Source organism: Sphaerodactylus townsendi, linkage group LG04 (assembly GCF_021028975.2).
Source record: "Sphaerodactylus townsendi isolate TG3544 linkage group LG04, MPM_Stown_v2.3, whole genome shotgun sequence".
Classification (NCBI taxonomy): domain Eukaryota; kingdom Metazoa; phylum Chordata; class Lepidosauria; order Squamata; family Sphaerodactylidae; genus Sphaerodactylus; species Sphaerodactylus townsendi.
This window is the reverse complement of record NC_059428.1, coordinates 64,181,895-64,202,734: the sequence shown is the minus strand read 5'-3', so window position 1 is coordinate 64,202,734 and position 20,840 is coordinate 64,181,895. Positions and strand designations below refer to the sequence as shown.

Sequence of the window (20,840 nt, the reverse complement as noted above, 5' to 3'; positions counted from 1 at the left end):
CTAATTTAGTGAGCTTATAAATCATATGCTGAGACTACTTACATTTATATATTATATTATTAAATGTGATTATGGCAGCACTTTTACGTGAAATCTGCTTAATTGCTGATTTCATAAATGCATTATGTTTGCAAATCCTCCACGTTCCTTTGGAGTCAGTTAACAGTGCAGGAGCCATTCTCCGAGGGCAGCAGGCAGACTGCAATGATCTGCTGCCATCTATTGCTTCAAAGTGACACTGCTGATAAATCTCAAACTGTCCCTTGTTCAAAGACCAACCATGCAAAGGTAGGATACCAATAAACAAACAACCCTATGTAAATGCAGAGTAAAAATTGTGTTACTTTCAACAACATTCTGTGGTTTTTGCTAACTACTTACTGATCAGGCTTATAAATATTTGATATAAATAACACTAAATTAAAATATGCCTCTAGGCCATACCTATGCTGGACAGAATATTGTTTCATTCTCCAACTGAAACCAACTTCACATTCTATATAAGGGCCTTACCATCTGGAAACTGAGCAGCAGTTATTCCCCTGCTGTTTTACAAATGAGGAAGGAGGTTATATATTTGAAATTATGTGTTCTGTAAGCACCTGATCTGACAATGCAGTGCAGGTTTTGAGACCTCTATTGCAATAGGCAGCATTATCTGCGGTTTCTAGAATTGTGATCTCCTGACAACTGGTATTCATACTAAAGCTATATAGATTGTTCATAAGCAGTCCAATTGTTCATGAATGAAAAAAAAGTCAAATATCAGGCATAGAGACTAGAGGGTATGGTAGTATTACAAATAGCATTTTGGGTGCTGTGTGGTTTCCGGGCTGTATGGCCGTGTTCTAGCAGTATTCTCTCCTGACGTTTCGCCTGCATCTGTGGCTGGCATCTTCAGAGGATCCTCTGAAGATGCCAGCCACAGATGCAGGCGAAACGTCAGAAAAAAATACTGCTAAATAAGGCCTAAACCCTTAGCTACAGCACCCAAGCTATTCATTAATACTAACTAAGAAAAATCACGGTCTCTCAGTTCATTCCATTACCTGGTACCGTGTTTGAATTTCCATGTGGAACAAACAGGGGGAAAAAACCCTCTCCTTTAATTTGGTGCTCGGCTATATAGCTAAATAAGTCTTAGCTCTCACATCCACTAACAAACACCAAAGCTGTAAAAGAAATCAAAACAGAACAGAAGAAAAATGCTTAGGTGTTCTCCAGACAATCAGACTCACATCCACTAACAAACACCAAAGCTGTAAAAGAAATCAAAACAGAACAGAAGAAAAATGCTTAGGTGTTCTCCAGACAATCAGACTCTGGGGCTATGTGCAACATTAGTCTTGTCATAGCTTGTAATGTATGTGGGTGGTACTGCACTGTCAGCACCATGTAAAGATCCATATGAGCTGCCATTTAAATTGTTTCAGTTCTACAGTCTGACTTCTAGACTTTTAATATTTAAACAACATCATTTAGAAGCTACACTTAAGTCACTCTGAGAACATCCATCATTCTCAATGGGATCAGCCAAAGTATACTTTAAATGCTGTAAGAGCTTTAGAATAGCTGGCAGCTATGCAAAGCAACCTCAGCCAGCTTTCTCCTTTTGGTGGGCTCTTTCCTGACAATCCTATGTTTATTTACTATAAGAACTGTGATTATCTGCAAGAAGTATACATACACTTATTTTAAAAGAGAAAGTCATTTTTGAAGGAAATTATATAGTGGAACTGCCTTAAGAGATAGTTGTTGTTGAACATACATGGTACATCTTGATAATTTAATGAACTCATTATTGGCAGGGAAAGGGTACTGCTGTTAGGTCACATGGACACAGACCTCTGACAGTAATTCAAAACTTATCACCCCCCACACTACAAAAAAATGAAGGATTTATTTGTCACCTTACAATTGATATCAAATGATTTGCACATTTTATATTAGGTAAATATTAAGGCTGGTTATAAAGTATATGATTCTTTAATGTATTTTCAAAACAGTATGTCTCAAACTGGATCCAGACATACACAAGACCTTTGTAAGGAGATACCTTTTCATGTTATCCAGCTATGGTAAAAGCACCCCCCCCTCCCCCGGTTTTCCAAGAATGGGAACAGAAACTCTCCACTGCAGGTGAAAGATTGGGAGTTAATTCAGCCATCACCACCTGCAGTCACCCATCTCAAAGCACCAGCCAGAAAACATGCAGATTATTTGGTGGAAACTGGTAGTTCAGTTCTAGAAATTTTAATTGGTGGAATTTACCAAAGAATCTTGTGACACCTTGAAAGAATAACAAAAATTTCTCCCACTGTTAGAACCCACTGCATCAGATGCAATAGAATGGTTCTCTTACCAGGCAGGCCTTTTATGTAATCAAATGTAATCAAGAGAAGTACAAGAAATCTGTTGCACAAAACATCTGCTTAATGAAAAGCCACTGCATTGCATCCAAAGAAATAGATTCCAGTATTCCATATATGATTATTATCAAGAAAGTATGATTACCAAGGAGGTGTAACTTTAGTACAGTTGTTATAATTACTACAGGTATCAAACTAAACCAATTTTAACTTTGTTTTCCAGACAGGTGCCACTCTGAATCCACAGACAACAACAGTCAATGGTAGTTTTCAACTGAATACCAAAATTCAGATTGTGTGCAATACTGGTCTTTCACTATTTCTATGAATACCTCTGAAGTGTTTTCAATGTCCCCATCAGCTAGCCTCTATCTAAACATTACTAACAAACAAGGATGTTTTTTGCAGCCTCCATAATGACACTTATTTTTCGAAGATAAACATCACAGACAGCATTTGAAATGGAGCTTTTAAGAGTTTTATTCAATTCAGGAATATGTGCTGCTTTAATATATTATATAAACTGTATAAATAATGTTATTTCCAGAGTTCAGCTTTAGTAGTACTAAATCAATTAGTAAGTTTCCATTCTACAATGCCAAATTTTTACAAAAAATGAAGACCTTTAAAAGTATAGTGGTTTTATTGCATTAAAAACACTGGATTAGGAAAGATACAAAATCAATTATGATTAATGTAGGGCTTTTCCTTTTAGAATGCATAACATTCTGCCCAACATATTTCAAACAATTGTGAACATGCCTTGATGCAAGTATTCTACAAGTTCAACTGAATGCTCTTAGCTGAAATTTAGAAAGATGTTTACCTGAGATTTTGTCAACATCAAAAGTTGCCACGGATGTTCATTCTGAATATTTGAAAGTTAATTATTTAGTCTTTCAATCATGCAACCTGAAACATTACTAGGCAGGCTATTTTCGAGGTAGTTGGTTAGGCTTTAAACCACCTCAGCTTCCTCTGCACAATTTGGTATTATAAAATGAGCATATTTAACCACTCATTTAAAAGAGTAAAAACTGAACCAATGTTCCAATACACAGATATTGAATTTATTTTAACAAACACTGATAATACAATTTGTCCCACTGTTCCCTTAGAAAACAGTAATTACTTCTTCCTCATTCCCTTAACTTCTGATTTTGAAAACCAGACACTAAACCAACATGCTCCTTTTAAGATCAGCCACTAGCCAGAGTATTAGAAAACTAGAATTCCCTACAGATATAAAACCTGTATCAATTACCTCCTTTAAAAACAGAATTTAATTTGCATCTTTTATTATATAAATTTTACATCATGTGCCCTAAGTTTTAACTGATTTGTCATAAAAGAGAATGACTGATCAGAAAGTTAGCAGATTCCCCCAAAAGAAATCATGTGCATGTTCTAACAGCAAGTGCCTTGTAAAAGGCACACCACACACCCCCCAAAAACCTGCTTGCTTAAATGCTTATTGAAATCTTTCCCCAAATCATTGCTAGAGAAATAAACACATAGAAAAAGAAACCATGCAAAACTTGTACAGGAACTTCCACAATGAAGTCAACAGTCTGCAAACTGTGTAAATCATAATGCTAATTTGTGACAAGCAAGTGTTTAATTTTTGCAGCTCAGAATGACCTTGAAATCAGTTTATGAGGTAGTGTTTTTGTAATACATGCTGGTTATTTGAAGTACTATTCGGATGATGTATTTGGCCAAATATTCACAATGTGTTTACATTTCAGCAAGTTAACTTTTCTAGACAGGCTAAATCATCACTAACCTAAACAATGCTTTAACATGTCAGAAGACAGAGTAGATGTAACTATTCTAGAATCCTGCAAAGCAAATAGGCATTACAAAAAGATGATCATATTTTAAACATAGATATAAAAATGTCTGTTCTGAGGTAGGAAATGAAGAATTCCATTGGCTTTTTACATTTTGTAAACCAGCAAATGTTTGAGGTTAGTAGGTAGAGTTTCTGTTGTGTACAGCAGATGCTATTACAATGCAAAACAGCCTACATTATTTTTTTACTTCAATAGTTTTACCTACTGAATTATCCAGTTCGTTCATTTCTGAAAACTGAAGCACTGAAAATTGAACATGAATGGCTACAGTAAGCTTTACCCAATGAAAGTACCCATTTAAAAGAATAATTTTCAAATGCATCTAGACTGGTCCCACTAATAATAGTGAAAGTTGAAATCCTTCCAGAATACTTGATAACTTTATTTTCTAATATAATCACAACCTATTAAAGTTTAAGCAGGAAGCACAGACTACTGTGGTATGTTAAATCAAGTAGAAACTAAAATATCTAAATAGCACAAGAGGGCCACAAAGTGTTGAAAACCAGGTATGCCTCTGGAGCAATGACTTAGTATTAAGTTACAAATTTTTGAGATTTACTTGTAGTTGTGGAACTGTAAGAAAATTTACTATGTGGAACATTTGTTCTACATTGCATCCCAGGACACTAGCAGCCTGAAGTATTTAAATTGCAAGAAATCCTTTTTGTTTCTAAGTATACTACAAATTTAGATAGAATCTTGTTTCCATGTCAGAAAAGACAAGTCGCAAAATATGATTTTGGATGGTTAAGTACTAGTTAATGCACTGCACCACAAACAAAGTTCATCCTTCCTACCTAATGACTTAGACTTCAAACCCTGCAAGGTTGAGATTGATAGGATTACTCTGTAGTGCATTTGTCAGTCATTTGTTGACAAAAATCTGTGATCGCACCACCACTTTGCACACATTGATCCAAACATAATGTTTTCTCTGATATCCTTATAGGAACTGGACACAGTTCCTGTGCTTGAGGGTATCCGGTATCACATGTGCTTTTTACGTGCAGATAACTAGAACTCTGAGCATCAGGAGACTCAACACAAAGATCCTTGGATAATTCTATACATAATGGTACTGTAGACATCATATCAGGAGGTGCAGGCTGTTCCTTCTCTGGGATCAAAAATAAAAGTGGGCAATCAGAGGTGGAATATTTTGCAAGTATCTGTATTTGCTCATGACTGAGGGCTGCTTCTTTACATACTTGTTGACAAAGGCCTGTCAGGTTCTGCTTTGTCTCACTGAGCGTTGACAAAATGTGATCTTTCTCCTTTAGCAAGCTCTCTTTTTCACTTTGCTGTTGGAAAATAAAACAGTTATGAGATCTATATTTTCTGCTGTAAAAGACAAAAGTACACTATATTTCAGAGTACACTATATTTCAGCCTGAGTTATATTTCAATAGCAATAGAAGGTAGCAGTCACATAGCAATGCACTGTAATACACCTGCACTTATCATGCAAGGTCCACTATTTCTTCTTTTATACATGAGCACCCGAACCAGCCCTAAAATAACTTATGTAAAATTAGATCCTAATTATGATGAGTCCAGTATGAAGCAAAACATAGAGGGCAGTTGAGTAAAATACAATGAACTACTTGGCTTAAAATACATACATTGTTCCTAAATTACAAGAATGGTAGGAAGACTGGGAATCAAAGGCACATTTTGGTCTGTTACTGAACACTGGCTTGCATTTTTCATTAAATCCATAAGATGCAAAATCCAATGCAATGAGGAAAAAGATAAGGCAGGTGCTGTTGAAATCTGCAACAAAATACTTTCCCCATCATACTATATAGTCTGGGATTCCAGACTGATAGTGTAACCCTGATTCCCGAGGGGGGGGGGTGCTAAAGAGTTGGGGTATTCCATATAAGGAAGAAAAGACCTCCCTGCGCCACCTGAAGGCCTTCTGGTGGCAGTGCAGTGGGAGAAGCACAGTCAGCAGTTTGGCACAGGCAGTAGTTTGGATTAGGCTGCTTGTGTTCAATACCCTTGCAACAACTTTCCTAGCTGGGGGTAAATGGGCAAGGAAATTTGAGCATGTTGAAAAGCATGTTGAAAATGTAACAACATAATCAAAAATGATTTAAGATTGTGGAAAGATTAGATTTTCAGTTCTAAAGCAAACTTTCCATACGTACCAGTTTCTCTATTTCTGATTCAAGGTTTTGTAGGCAGTCTAGCTTCCGCTTGCGACAGCGCTGTGCTGCAATTCTATTTTTACTTCGTCTTCTAATATCATGGATGCAATCCAGCTGTTCTGGTGTCAATTTGTGCATTTTCAGACAAGACTGAAAATCATTTCTAGAAAGTGAAATTATCTTCTGTGCATCAAATGGCAGCTTTACCTAAAAATTAAATTAAACCACGATATAATATATTGTTTTAAAAAACTGGACCCTTATCCCCAGTCACAAGTTTATCGCACAGGATTCAATACAAGAACTGGGCTTCTTTCACTCTTCTCTCTGGCTGCGGAAGAGGTAGTCCTTCACTGCAGCAACTGATTCCTCTGCCACTAGCACTTTTGCTTGTGTAAGGGCTCCCTGGAAAACCGTGGCTTTGCACAAGTGGAACAGCTAATGGCACAGAAAGAGAGGACAGTGGCACAGGACAACCTCTGAAGTGACCTAAGAGATGGCAAGGCGAGCAACGTCACAGGAACCACAGTCACAACAGATATTGCCTGTGATTTATAATCTCTTAAATTATATTTGTAGAGTCAGACATAAAGACACAAGGTTTGTCATTCAGTAGAATACACACTGTGCAAACAGTAGAATACACACTACAGCAAACGAAAAATGGGCATTCCAGAACTGGACACCTAAAAAACCTGAAAACATCAATGCGGTGAAATCCACTTTGATACATTTTATATGGGAAAAGAGGGCCTGGGGAAATCACAGTCAATTAACCACAGGACCAAACTAGATGTATTTAAACAAGTTAGGTCCAGGTTTCTTTACACCAAACTCACTTTTCCTAGAGCCACATTCAGTTGTTGGGAACAAATTGCTAACATGTCACAGGGCACCAGTATGGATTGAGAGTGCAATGCACGCTTCTGCCTCTCCCACAAGTGGTTTCCCTAGCTGAAATGTGCCTCATTGGGGATAGTTTTTTCACTCTCTTGTTAATATCATGCATGATTACATAAATATGCACCTTTCTTCCTTAAACTGGTGCAAGTCATAGCCACCAAGTGCATTTCAGCTTTTGAAAATGGCATTGAGGGGACAGGACAAGTCCTTTCTGTTTTGCTATTGTCCTGATCTGAATTGTCATGATCCTATAAATCTGATTCCCTGCAGCTGTTGTGTGGTGTGGCGTTCCCCCTGCCCCGCCTGCAGCCCGGGCTGGCAAACCGTCCCTCCGTCCCTAACCGAGGTGATGGGCCCCTCGTCAGTGGCCCCGGTCTTTGGGGTCTTCACTGCCAGCTGCCGAAACCACAGGGTGGCTGCCAAGGGAGGAGGAAGAAGGGTCCTCCTCCCGCTCTCCTGTGGGCCAAGTCGTGCAGGGCGGCGTTTTGGGCGTCCTGCCGCTGCATCATTTCCTTCATAAAGGACACCTGGGACTCCTGCTGGAGCTGTGCCAAGTCCCGTGTCAGTTTCGCTTGGTGCTCGGCCATCCACTGGCCGAACTGGGCGAAATCCATCTCGCCCTCCAGCCTGGGGCCGCCTGGCTCCTCGCTTGAGGAGCCCTCTGTCCTGAGGGAACTTCGCCAAGAGGCGCAACAGCCTTGAGCCCTCTCGCGGTGTTGGCGGAACCCAGCCCGGGGGGCCCGGTAACTGATGGCAGAGGCGGCGCCCGCGGGGCACCAAAAGATCGTTATGCCCGCATTCTCCACCACCTTGTGGCGTTCCCCTGCCACCTGCCTGCAGCCGGGCCTGGCAAGCCCGTCCCCTCCCGTCCCCTAACGAGGGTGATGGGCCCCTGCGTCAGTGGCCCGGTCTTTGGGGTCTTCACTGCCAGCTACTTGAAACCACAGGGTGGCTGCCAAGGGAGGAGGGAAGAAATCCACCCGCTCTCACCGCGCCCGCCTACACCTGATTTGGGGCGGCTGCCCCTGCCCAGTGCAGAGCCCACTCTCCCCTGGAGCAGCCTCCCCTTCCCCTCCTTCACTCCCCTTTGCGCCTCTCTCTCCCTCCTCCGGCTCTCACTCTCCCCTTCTCTCCCTGAAGCTTCTCTGTTCCCTCGCCTCCTTTCCACCTCTCCCTCTCTCTCTCTCTGTCCCACGTCTGTCTCCCCTTCTCCCAGCCTCCGCAACTCCCTCCCTCGACCCGTTGCGATCAGCCGCGCCCTTCCCACTCCTCCTCTCTTAAATAGGTTCACCCTCTGATTGGGGCTGTTCCCGGCCTTTCGTCTTCCCGACCCGATCCGTCGTCTGCCGTCCGCCTCTCCAGCCGCGCCTTCGCGCTGCGGTCGCCCGTCGTTGCCGGCTCAACCAGCGCAGCTTCGGCGTGCCGCCCTCCGATCCGGCTAGCCTCCTTGCGGCAGCTTCTCCTGCGGCGGGCGGTGACGCATGCCGAGGTCCCGCCCGCCCGACCTCCCGCCCGGCCCGCTTACTCCCGGCCCGGCGGAGTCGGGGGCAAGCCGTAGCGGCAGTCGCGGCGACCAGGACACGTAATGATCCTAAAAAATAAATATGAATCAGAGCTTGTTTCTTGATTTAACAAATCATGCTTATTTTGTCCCACAGTCAGGGGAGCTTTGAGGGCATAATTTGTGTCTCTTCATTATCAGATCAGAAGTGGGTGGTAAATAAGGAACTGAACTATCTGTGTAAAGGAAGAGTTGTATGACAAGCAAAATGCCCTTCTAACTAAAAGCTAGACCAGGCCTGCATCTAAGTGAAAAAAGGAAGGGAAGGTAGATATGTATACATTTTGAAAAGAAATTATATCTGATCTTGTAAGATATAAGCCAGATGGCCAAAAAGCCCAGCATATCTATCCAAGTAGATCTTACAAAGTAAACATCCAAGGTAAATGTGAACTGCATGGAGTCTAAACCTTTTGAAGGAAACTCCACAACAAAGAAATGAGGAATGCTACTCTTCTGCACAATTTGTGGGAAGAGGTTTAAGGTAGCAAACAGCCTTCTCTGGAATCACCATTCATAGAAGGGAAACATGCAAACATAGGTATGGAGGACAGGACTGTAAGTTTCTACCCCTTTCTACATTTAGTACAGTATTTGGGTAGATATTTTATGTGAACACGTTGAAAAAATATTCAAAGGAAGCCCAATTGAGTTCAAGAGAACTAAGTGCTGTGGACTGGCTAGGATTTTAGCTTCCTGTCTATCAATCAAATATATATTTTTAAAGAAAAGTAACTTTCTTAGAGGGTATAAGGATTGAACTAAGATATACAGGAACAAAATGAGATACTGTGTACATTCTTACCTCACATTCCTGTTCTCTTGCAGAACAGGATTCACTATCACCTTCTGTATCCGTTTCAGAATCTTCTTCCAAACTTATCACACAGGAATAAGGACATTGTTCTTGCTGCTGTTCCTGTACACAATCACCACTACTAATTTCTGTGCTGTTTCCAGTACTAAGGTTATTTATGAAAGGGCAGTTAACAGAGCTCAAAGTTGTAAAAGTTCTTTGAGGAGAATGCTCAGGACTGTCACTGATCCGGATACCTAACCAAGGACACTCTGCCTTCTTTTCTGAACACACCTGATCTGAGGCAGGAGACAAGCTGATTTGACAGGTTGCATCTGGGTTGTAAATGTCACTCCAAAACCCTTTTGCTAAATGTTCTGCTACCTCTCTTTCCACACTGCTGCGGTTGCAAGGTGAAGTATCATTCAAAGCTTCTCTGTCACATAAGTGAGACTTCAAAGGCAGGCTCTCATCAGGACTTTTACTGATTGGTTTACAGTATTCTGCTTCTGTAACAATGCTGGTTTTTTCAGTGACCTTTTCAGTGACTTCTGCATTGCACGGCATACTACTCAATGTCAAATCACAATATTGATCACAGGTGTTCAAGAAAGCAGTGGAATAAAGCCCATGAGTAGCAACAGAAGAATTATGGGGAGAAAAAGAAACTGACTTCTCTGTAGAACATTCAGTACTCTGGAACGCAGAAGCTGTCTGTTTCAAGAACTCTTCTTTCCCATCTTCTTCCATTTCTACCTGAGAGTCTTCACATTTTGTGTCTTGAGGCACAGCTGCATATTCAAAAGATCTTTGTGTAGCACCACTGGTATATGATTCAATTTGATGAACAGATGCAGCAGATATTACCTGAACTTCTTCAATACTGGAGTTGGACTCTGAAGTAGGGGCTTTGTCACCCTCCAAAGCTTTTTGGAACTTCCTGTATTTTGGGCAAAGGGATGCAGAGTCAAGTACCTGGCCCCTTTCTGAGTCAGACTCAAATCTTTGATTGGTATTGTCCTGTGCAAGAGATACTTCTGGATTTTTTTCACTCTTGTAGTTCTTCAACTGAGCATCAATGCATTCATTTTGCAAACTTTCATTCACACTATCTATTTCCAGATGGTTATCAGAAGCATTTTCTACTTTATGCTCTTCTTTTTGACAGCGCGATTTACAACATTTCTTTCTCTGGTATTCGCGTCGGCCTAATTTGTGGTCCAGAAATTTGAATTTCAGAAATTGAAAACATGATTCCTCAATGTCATGTACTCCCAGGAATTCTGCACACTTGCAAACTTCAGCTACATTATCTTTATCTAAAATAAGTTTAGAAGTATATGCAAATTGAAGCAAAGGACCAAAGCCTTTTAGTGTAACCTATTTAAGAAAGAGGGATGGAACAAAGAAAATATGTTAACTTTCTGTCCGAAGATGGCAAAATTAAAGAGGTGAATACATAAACATGTAAATAAATTGTCTCTGAACAGCAATCACTTACTATGACTACATTACATCAAATAACCCTTGACTTGATTTTGGGCTGGTTTAGGCTACGGCAGTGATCCCCATCATGGTGCCTGTGCCACGGTGCCAACACCTTTCCTGGTGCCCATCAAGTGTTGTTAAAAGGTAGGCAGGATCTGGTGGGGCTTTTGCCCAACGTGATTTCCGATTGGCTGTGCAGATTTAAAAAATGTTTTGGCAACAGCAGCCACCACAGCACAAGGATCTTCACTGTGTGACTGAAGGCAAGTGGTTTGCAAATAAGAAAATATTTTTAATAGTAAGTTTATATAAAAAGGACTCCTGTTAAGCAGAGCTTACTTCTATGTCTTTGGAGCCATCTGACACTAGGAATGGTATGAAGACTAAATATCATATTATAAAACCAAAAAAAAAGTATCCAATTAAACATTATTTGACAATAAATAAAATTTTCTAGAACTCCTTCTATAAATTCTTTACAGGCTGATGTGTTATTCATAAACAACAATAAACAAGTGACAACTTCTGAGCAGTAATTAGATTTATTTTGGGGTGGGCTTTTCATAGCTTTTACAACAAGGCTTTCAATCTCAGCACCATTTGCCAGTCAAATTCCTACTATACAAACAATAGTCAACTTACCTTTTCACATACAAGCAGAGAGACATTCACTCTAAAATGTCATAGCAGAATGCTTTTGAAAGAGGAATTAATCTTGCACTGTGCACTATCATGGTCTTGAACATATTATTGCTACAAAACTCAACTAATCAAGAGCTTCAACATTTAGTAGAGCCTTTTGTGGTCTTTCCAAACGCAATTTCATAACTTTTGCAAAAAGATAAAGTAACTGAAGTACAGATATTCAGGAGCTAAAAGCTTTATTCCAACCCTTGCTTCTATGAAACATTCTTTCCCGAAGAGTTCCAGTTCTGAACAAAACTGATTGGTATATTTCTTCTTTAAATGTTTCGGAATATATGAGAAGCTAGTTGGTGTGCTTTTTAACTTATCTGACAATATACTGTCAGATAACTATATTGTACTGATTTTATATTCTGTAATCTGCTCTAAGCCTAACCTTTATAAAATAAAAACTCTAAACCAGCCTCGGCTGACCCAGCCCAATACTGTCAACAGTGACTGGCAGCAGCTCACTAAGTTCTCAGGAAGGGTCTTTCCCAGTCTGCTGCATGCTCTGGAATGGGACTGGGACCCATTATGCTATGAATGCAAGCAGGTCCTCTGTATCTGAGATAGGCTTTCCCCATGCGTATAAAGTATGATCAAATCAAGTTAATGAATTTTACCACTGCACCAAGGCACAGCTTCAAGATTTGGCTGAAGCATGCCCATTTATTTATATAGGCATATTCCTTGCAAAGAAGAGTGGCAAAAAGATACAAGGAGAGGGAGAAAGGCAAACATACGATAACATGTCTTTTCTTGATTCGGCTGGACTGTGCCTTTCCCAAAGTGAAGTGTGTTTTCAATTTTTTAAATTGTACCAACAGTATTTTACAAATGTTGTGAGTTGGTTTAGAGACTCCAGCCAAAAAGCAGGATGCAAACTCAATAAATAAATCAATACAAGAAAGCATAACCAGCTTGGTTTGTAGGTTGTTTGAGTAATATCTAAGAAAACATTAATCATATCTGTAAGAGGGTATGGTACAGAAGAGTACATTCTACTGTAGAATGTACTAGAGATTCAAACAAGCTATAGCACACCAGCCCTTTGTTGCAAGATTTATATACATCTTAAAATTGTGCTTCTTAAAAATTCTCTTCCTCTTATCTTGAAAGGAGGAAAATTTACATTGAAGGATAACTAAAATTAACATTAGCGCATTAGCGGAAGTAAATGCAGAAGGATAATAGAGATGTTCTTTCCTTCAGTTTCAGAATGAATATCACTGTGGTTACTTTACAGAACAAATTATGTAGTAAGTGGGAGCCCATGGATGTTTTATTTTGCTTTTACTCCTGAATACACACCCAAAATACACATCACTATTAATTTCAGGTGTATACATTTCTGTATCAAGTACCAAACTAATATTTTTCTAAGAACATAAGAACAAGCCAGCTGGATCAGACCAAAGTCCATCTAGTCCAGCTCTCTGCTACTCGCAGTGGCCCACCAGGTGCCTTTGGGAGCTCACATGTAGGATGTGAACGCAATGGCCTTCTGCGGCTGTTGCTCCGATCACCTGGTCTGTTAAGGCATTTGCAATCTCAGATCAAAGAGGATCAAGATTGGTAGCCATAAATCAACTTCTCCTCCATAAATCTGTCCAAGCCCCTTTTAAAGCTATCCAGGTTAGTGGCCATCACCACCTCCTGTGGCAGCATATTCCAAACACCAATCACACGTTGCGTGAAGAAGTGTTTCCTTTTATTAGTCCTAATTCTTCCCCCACAGCATTTTAAATTAATGCCCCTGGTTCTAGTATTGTGAGAAAGAGAGAAAAATGTCTCTCTGTCAACATTTTCTACCCCATGCGTAATTTTATAGACTTCAATCATATCCCCCCTCAGCCGCCTCCTCTCCAAACTAAAGAGTCCCAAACGCTGCAGCCTCTCCTCATAGGGAAGGTGCTCCAGTCCCTCAATCATCCTTGTTGCCCTTCTCTGCACTTTTTCTATCTCCTCAATATCCTTTTTTTGAGATCACGGCTGACCAGAACTGGACACAGTACTCCAAGTCGCGGTCGCACCACTGCTTTATATAAGGGCATGACAATCTTTGCAGTTTTATTATCAATTCCTTTTCTAATGATCCCCAGCATAGAGTTTGCCTTTTTCACAGCTGCCATGCATTGAGTTGACATTCCCATGGAACTATCAACTAAGACTCCCAAATCCCTTTCCTGGTCTGTGACTGATAGCACTGACCCCTGTAGCGTGTATGTGAAGTTTGGATTTTTTGCCCCAATGTGCATCACTTTACATTTTGCTACATTGAACTGCATTTGCCATTTCTGAGCCCACTCATCTAATTTATCAAGGTCCGCTTGGAGCTCTTCGCAATCCTTTGTGGTTCTCACCACCCTACATAATTTGGTATCATCTGCAAACTTGGCCACCACGCTACCCACCCCTACTTCCAGGTCATTTATGAATAGGTTAAAGAGCACTGGTCCCAAAACGGATCCTTGGGGGACACCACTCCCCACATCTCTCCATTGTGAGAACTTCCCATTTACACCCACTCTTTGTTTCCTGTTTCTCAACCAGTTTTTAATCCATAGGAGGACTTCCCCTCTTATTCCTTCATTGCTGAGTTTTCTCAACAGTCTCTGGTGAGGAACTTTGTCAAAAGCCTTTTGGAAATCCAAGTAGACAATGTCCACTGGTTCACCCCTGTCCACATGCCTGTTTACACCCCCAAAGAACTCTAGTAAGTTTGTAAGACAGGATTTGCCTCTGCAAAAGCCATGCTGACTCTTTCTCAGCAGGTCTTGCTTTTCTACATGTTTTATAATTTTATCTTTAATGATAGATTCTACTAATTTACCAGGAACAGATGTTAAACTGACTGGCCTGTAATTTCCCGGGTCCCCCCTAGATCCTTTCTTAAAGATTGGTGTGACATTGGCCATCTTCCAGTCTTCAGGGATGGAGCCTGATTTCAGGGATAAGTTGCATATTAAAGTGAGAAGATCAACAATTTCATGCTTGAGCTCTTTAAGAACTCTTGGGTGAATGCAATCTGGGCCAGGGGATTTGGTAGCATTTAGTTTATCAATGGCTGCCAGAACTTCTTCCTTGTCTACCACTATCTTAGCTAGTTCCTCGGATTCGCCTCCTAAGAAGCTTGGTTCAGGTGCAGGAATTGTCCTCACCTCCTCTTGGGTGAAGACAGATGCAAAGAATTCATTCAGCTTCTCTGCAATCTCCCTGCCATCTTTTAGCACACCCTTTGTTCCTTTGTCATCTCTTGGGCCTACCGCTTCCCTTGCTGGCTTCCTGCTTTTGATGTACTTGAAGAACTGTTTGTTGCTGGTCTTGATGTTCATAGCCATGTGTTCCTCATAATCCTTTTTTGCCTCCCTTATAGCTAACTTGCTTCTCTCCTGCCACCATTTGTGTTCCCTCTCATATTCTTCATCAGCCAAACTGGACTTCCATTTTCTAAAAGACATTTTCTTTTTTTCTTATAATTTCCTCAACATCTCTTATTAACCATGGTGGCTTTCTTTTTTGGACTGGGTGCTGCCTTTTCTAACCTGTGGAACACATTTCCAGCTGAGCTTTTATTACTGTGTTTTTAAATAACCTCCAAGCATCCTGGACAGTTTTGACTCTCTTGATTTTCCCTTTCATCTTCCTCGCACTATCCCCCTCATCTTTGAAATTTCCCTTTCTGAAGGTGAATGTAACTACATTAGTAGTTGCCACTTGTTAAGCATGCTGAGATACTGAATCTGACAGCATTGTGGTTGCTGTTCCCTATTGGCTCAACAACACTGACTTCCTGCACCAGGTCCTGGGTCCCACATAGAATTAGATCTAGGATCACCTCTCCCCTGGTTGGTTCCACAACCATCTGCTCTAAGCCACAGTCATTTAGCATATCCAGGAATGCTCTCTCTCCTTACTATGACCTGAACATGCATTTTTCCAGTTTATATGGGGATAGTTAAAATCACCCATTACCACTACATTTTTTGTTTTTGTTGGCCTCTCTAATTTCTTTTTCCATCTCAGAATCCTCTTGTGCACTTTGGTCAGGGGGACGATAATATATTCCTAATATTAAACTGTCCTTCACACCTGGTATTGATATCCACAGTGATTCTGTAGGGGAACCAGCTCCCCTTGCATTGTCTATTTTATGTGATACTATGCTCTCTTTGATGTAAAGGGCAACTCCACCCCCATGCACCCTATCCTATCCTTCCTATAGAGCCTGTAGCCTGGTATAACAGCATCCCACTGGTTCTCCTCATTCCACCATGTCTCTGTAATGCCCACTATATCAAAGTCCTCCTTCAAAACTCTGTACTCTAGCTCCCCCATTTTAGGTCGAATCCTTCTACTATTAGCATAGAGACACCTGTATACCCTATCTCTGTCCTTTAACCTGGGATTTATGTGCTTTACCCTCAAGTCTTTTGTAGACACTATCCCTTGTCACATGCACATTGCTATGTTCCTCGCTTGTATGTGGTTGATTTAGAAAAACCTCCCTCTCTGTCTGCATCCCCATAGATAATGTAATAAGAACCGAAGTGAGCTCAGCTCGTGTCGGCTTTCCCCAAGTGATCAGTTTAAAGGCTGTTCTGCCACCTTTTTTAATGTTGAGCGCCAGCAGCCTGGTTCCTCTTTGGTTAAGATGAAGCCCGTCCCGTTTGTACAGGCCTACCTTGTCCCAAAAGGTTCCCCAGTTCCTGACAAATCTGAAACCCTCTGCCTTACACCCCCTTCTCATCCACGCATTGAGACCCTGTATCTCCGCTTGCCTAGCTAAGCCTCTGCTTGGCGTGGAACGGGTAGCATTTCTGAGAATGCCACCTTGGAGGTCCTGGACTCCAACCTGTTTCCTAGCAGCCTAAATTTAGCTTCCAGAACCTCCCGGCTACATTTCCCAATGTCGTTGGTGCCAATGTGGACCACAACTGCTGACTCCACCCCAGCACTGTCTAAAAGCCTATCTAGTCGAAGCGTGACATCCGCAACCTTCGCACCAGGCAGGCAAGTCACCATGCGGTCATCACGCCTCTCACAAACCCAACTCTCTACATTTCTAATGATCGAATCACCCACTACAAGGAGCCCCCCACCTCCCCGAGGGGTATCCTCAGTGCGAGAGGATAGCTGATCACCAGTTAAGGAAGGGATCCCATCTAAGGGAGCATCTTCCCCCACCTCAGACTGGCACCCTCCATCCCCAAGGCCTTCATTCTCCATGACATCTGAAGAGATGTCACCTTGGGAGTGGGACCCAGCTGTTAGGTCCCTGAAAGCCTCGTCTGTCACCCTCTCTCCCTCTTTCAGCTTCTCCAGGTTTGCCACCTTGGCTTCAAGAGAACGCACACGTTCCTTGAGTGCCAGGAGCTCATTGCAGCGAGGGCACACCCACGACTTCTGTCCTAGTGGCAGATAATTGTTCTGCTCCCCAGGTGGTTGTTTAGGTGCCTGCACCCGGCCAAAGCAGAATGTAAGACTCACTGATTCAGTTAACAGTTCAATACTTAAAGCTTTAATTGTAACAATGTTGACAGACCCTGACTCCTCCCGGGTCTAACTAAATAAAGGTTACTTTGTTGCAGAAACTTTCTGGAGTCTGGAATTTATTGTAAACACTGTGAGACTATAACATCTATACTGTGAATCTATAAAATCTTTGACTGTTTAACTTAAATACTGAGAGTCTATAACATCTTGGACTGTTAAATACTGAGAGTCTAAAACATCTTGGACTGTCTAACTTGTTGCTGTCACCCAGCTTCCGTTGGCACCTAACTGCTGCTGTCACCCAGCTTCCGTTGGCCCCCAACTGCTGCAGTCACCCAGCTTCCGTTGGCCCCCAACTGCCAAATCAGACAGGTTGCTGGGTAATAACTGCCGTAGAACACCAGCCCTAGGGCTTCTTAAAGGGACAGAACTAAATTCGGTTCCCTCCCACTGAATACTGTACAAAACATAGCTAAACCCATACTAACTGTGGGGAAACTAAAGGGGGAATAAACAAAGGCTCTGTGGGGCATGACAATAATCATACATGTGACACTCAGAGCAAAACACTGGAAAGCCCCCATCCCCCTGCTGGCTTTCTGCCTTCATATCTGATTTGTTTAGATATTTAGATATTAAGCTTTTAGTCACTGCCCCCCTGGAGCTATCTGCACGTACTATCTGTCAAATATGTCCTTATTAATATAAAAAACAAAAAAATTAAATTAAAATTGCGCGCGCCGCCAGGCGCGCGCTGCTGGTTCCAGAGACTGAATTAAAGCCCCACCTCTCAGGACAAAAGCCCCACCTCTTAGGACAAAGAGGAACAAGAGATGAACTCTGTTAACCCCTGTTAAGCCCCACCTTCCAGATTCAGCAGCCTTACAAGGAGAAAAAGAGATAACCCCTGTTAAAATAACACTGTTTTAAAAGCTGTGGCTTTGAGAAAAGCCCTCCAAAATGAACACCAGCAGGTCACTCTGCTCTTCCTGGCCAAGTCTCTTCTGCTGCTACTCCTCTCTGCTGGTTCCAGTGGTTCTGCTATTAAAGAGCTAACAATAAACCACAGTAAACTTGAATAAGGATTTCAAGTACTGTACAAATGATGAACTATATGAAAAATGTATAAACCACAGTGGCACTTACCTCTTCAGGTAAAGTTATGATAAGATCAGGTTCCACCTGACCCACAATTCTTGAACGGAAATAGCTGCTACACGCAGCAAGCACAGAGCGATGAACCCGAAATCGCTGATCTTCCACTAAGATGGTAACATCACAAAAAAGATCTTGTTTTCTCTGCTCATTGAGACTGAGCAGAACATTGAAACTGTGTACTGAAGACTCATATGCAAAAACAACAGTATTCCTTTCACTTAAAGGCATGCTGTATCACAAATATTGGTGAAAGTCTCAGAGAAAAGCATGTTCTGTTCTTCAGACCTGAAGTTAAATGCAAGCAAAAACAAAATTAAAAACACACTACAAAGAATCTGCAACAAAATATTGACAGAAGATATGTGTTGCTTTCAGCCACTGAGAGATGTTTTATAGCCTGTTTTAAAATATATTCAAAGGAGCAGCAGAGGTTATTGAAAGCTGCATCAGAGATCACCTTCAGTGACCAGACATTTCTGGTTTCAGAGAGCATCTTGGCTCACAGACATAGGCGTAGCTAGGGAAAATGGAGCCCGGTTAAAAACTGGAGTTTTGCACGCCCCCCCCCCCCCATGTTCGTTTGTGTTTTTTGTATTTTTTAATGTTTTTTAGGGTTTTGGCCTGCAGGGAATGCAGTTTTTAGGCTAGCAGCACCAAAAATTCAGAATATCTTTATGAGACTCTCCTGATGATACCACCCAGGTTTGGTAAAGTTTGGTTCAGGGAGTCCAAAGTTATGGACCCTCAATGGTGTAGCTCCCATCTCCTATTAGCTCCAATTGGAAACAAGCCTCTCTGAGGCCAGTATCAGACTGAGAACCAGAAGCTGTCTGCTCTAACTTCATACTGTAGGCTCCATTCCCAAGCTCCTCCTCTGGTCAGGTGGAGCCTCAAAAATATAAAGCTAGAGTTGGTCAGCCATTGGTGCTCAGTCTGATCCTGGCCTCACTGATGCTTCCATAGAGCTCTGGCCTGCTGACTGGAAGCCTACAGGCCAGGATCAAACAGGCTGGAAGTCTCATTGAGGCCAGGATCAACTGGTGCTTGCCGTTCCTGATATCCATGTGGAGATCAGAGGCAGGGCACAGCTGTGAGGAGGGCCCATGGCACCCAGTGTGAGTTCCAGGCACTGTTTTATGAAGCTGAGCCCCTGCTTATAAAAATGTGGTGGAAGTGCATAACAGCCAAAAGGTTTTATGGAATGAAGACGAAGCTGCTGTCATTAGTATTTCATGTTCATTTACAAAACACAATGAATTACCTTCTTCTTAAACTACCTCATTTCAGTTCCAAGTGAGTATTAAACTTCTTGGTCTTTATCTGATAATCACTACAAGACTAACATTTGCCACAGTTTAGAAATCAAGGCTATTTCCTAAAAAAACAAGATTGGATGGATAGGGCAAAAAGAAATGTTCGTACTGGTCAAACTAACTGTCCAAGATGTAAAAGAGAGAAGAAATTAATTTTTTGTAAACAAAATGAAATCTTCAACAATCAATATCTAATGTGTTATCTGACAAGAGGAGCTCTCTTCTGTGCCCCCCCCCAACTGTTTAGTGTGCAATTTAGGAAGAGATTGATATATTATGCTAATATACTCTTAAAATAATGTTTACACAAATTTTTTTAAATAATTCTGAATAAAATTTAACATAACACTCTTCATAGTAATCTAAGTAAAGTCAGCAAAGAATGTGTAAAAAAAAAGAAAAAATAAGCAGGATACACCAAACAGAAACTGAAAAAAAGGAAGCTTTAAGCCACAAAAAGGTTCTTCTCCCTATACTGCATATAGAGTTTGTATTTAGTTCACGGAATAACTCATGCCAAATTCATTGGTATAAATGTTTTTACAGATACTAGGTTTTTTTACCAGCTTAGGATATTAGGTTTTAAGAAATTGCTACGAGCAGATTTCAGGAAAGGCAAAATATACATATTCTAAATTAAATCAATATAGGAACAGAATTTTTATCCCAGGTTGATGGTAAAAGGATTGTTCGCCAATTCTACCCCACAGTATAATGATAATGAACTGCCAATTTAGGGCTGATGACAGCCCTTTAAAACTTTCTGGCTTCATGACTACATTACTCAAATAAGCCTGTGACAAGGAAATAGTGTTTGAAAGCATTATATAATAAAGCTGAAAGCAGCTCATTACCTTATAGCAGGTCACAAAGAACACAAGGCCTTGAATATCTAACACTGGCTTCTCTTTACTTTGTAGACATAATTTGTGGTGCTGGTTTTGACCTGCACAGACAGCTCAATCCATAGCCATAGTGGCCAGGGGCGCCACCGCTGCCGCACTGTCCCACCACCTCCAGAAAGTTTTTTGGCAGTGCAGCGAGATAGAAAAAGCAA

General features: G+C 41.3%; 1 protein-coding gene across 3 annotated transcripts in view; it reads right to left on the bottom strand.

The window, feature by feature from the left end:
* Window positions 1-2,824: 2,824 nt before the first annotated feature.
* Window positions 2,825-20,840, bottom strand: part of BACH1 (BTB domain and CNC homolog 1) — a 30,178-nt gene continuing 12,162 nt past the window's right edge. For all 3 annotated transcript variants that reach the window (XM_048494286.1, XM_048494289.1, XM_048494287.1), the window contains exons 2-5: window positions 18,459-18,755; window positions 9,651-11,021; window positions 6,382-6,588; window positions 2,825-5,529 (exon numbers count right to left, since the gene is read on the bottom strand). In XM_048494286.1, the coding sequence (XP_048350243.1) occupies window positions 5,071-5,529; window positions 6,382-6,588; window positions 9,651-11,021; window positions 18,459-18,698 (2,277 nt within the window). In that variant the 5' untranslated portion in view covers window positions 18,699-18,755 and the 3' untranslated portion in view covers window positions 2,825-5,070. The remainder of the gene's footprint in view (window positions 5,530-6,381; window positions 6,589-9,650; window positions 11,022-18,458; window positions 18,756-20,840) is intronic.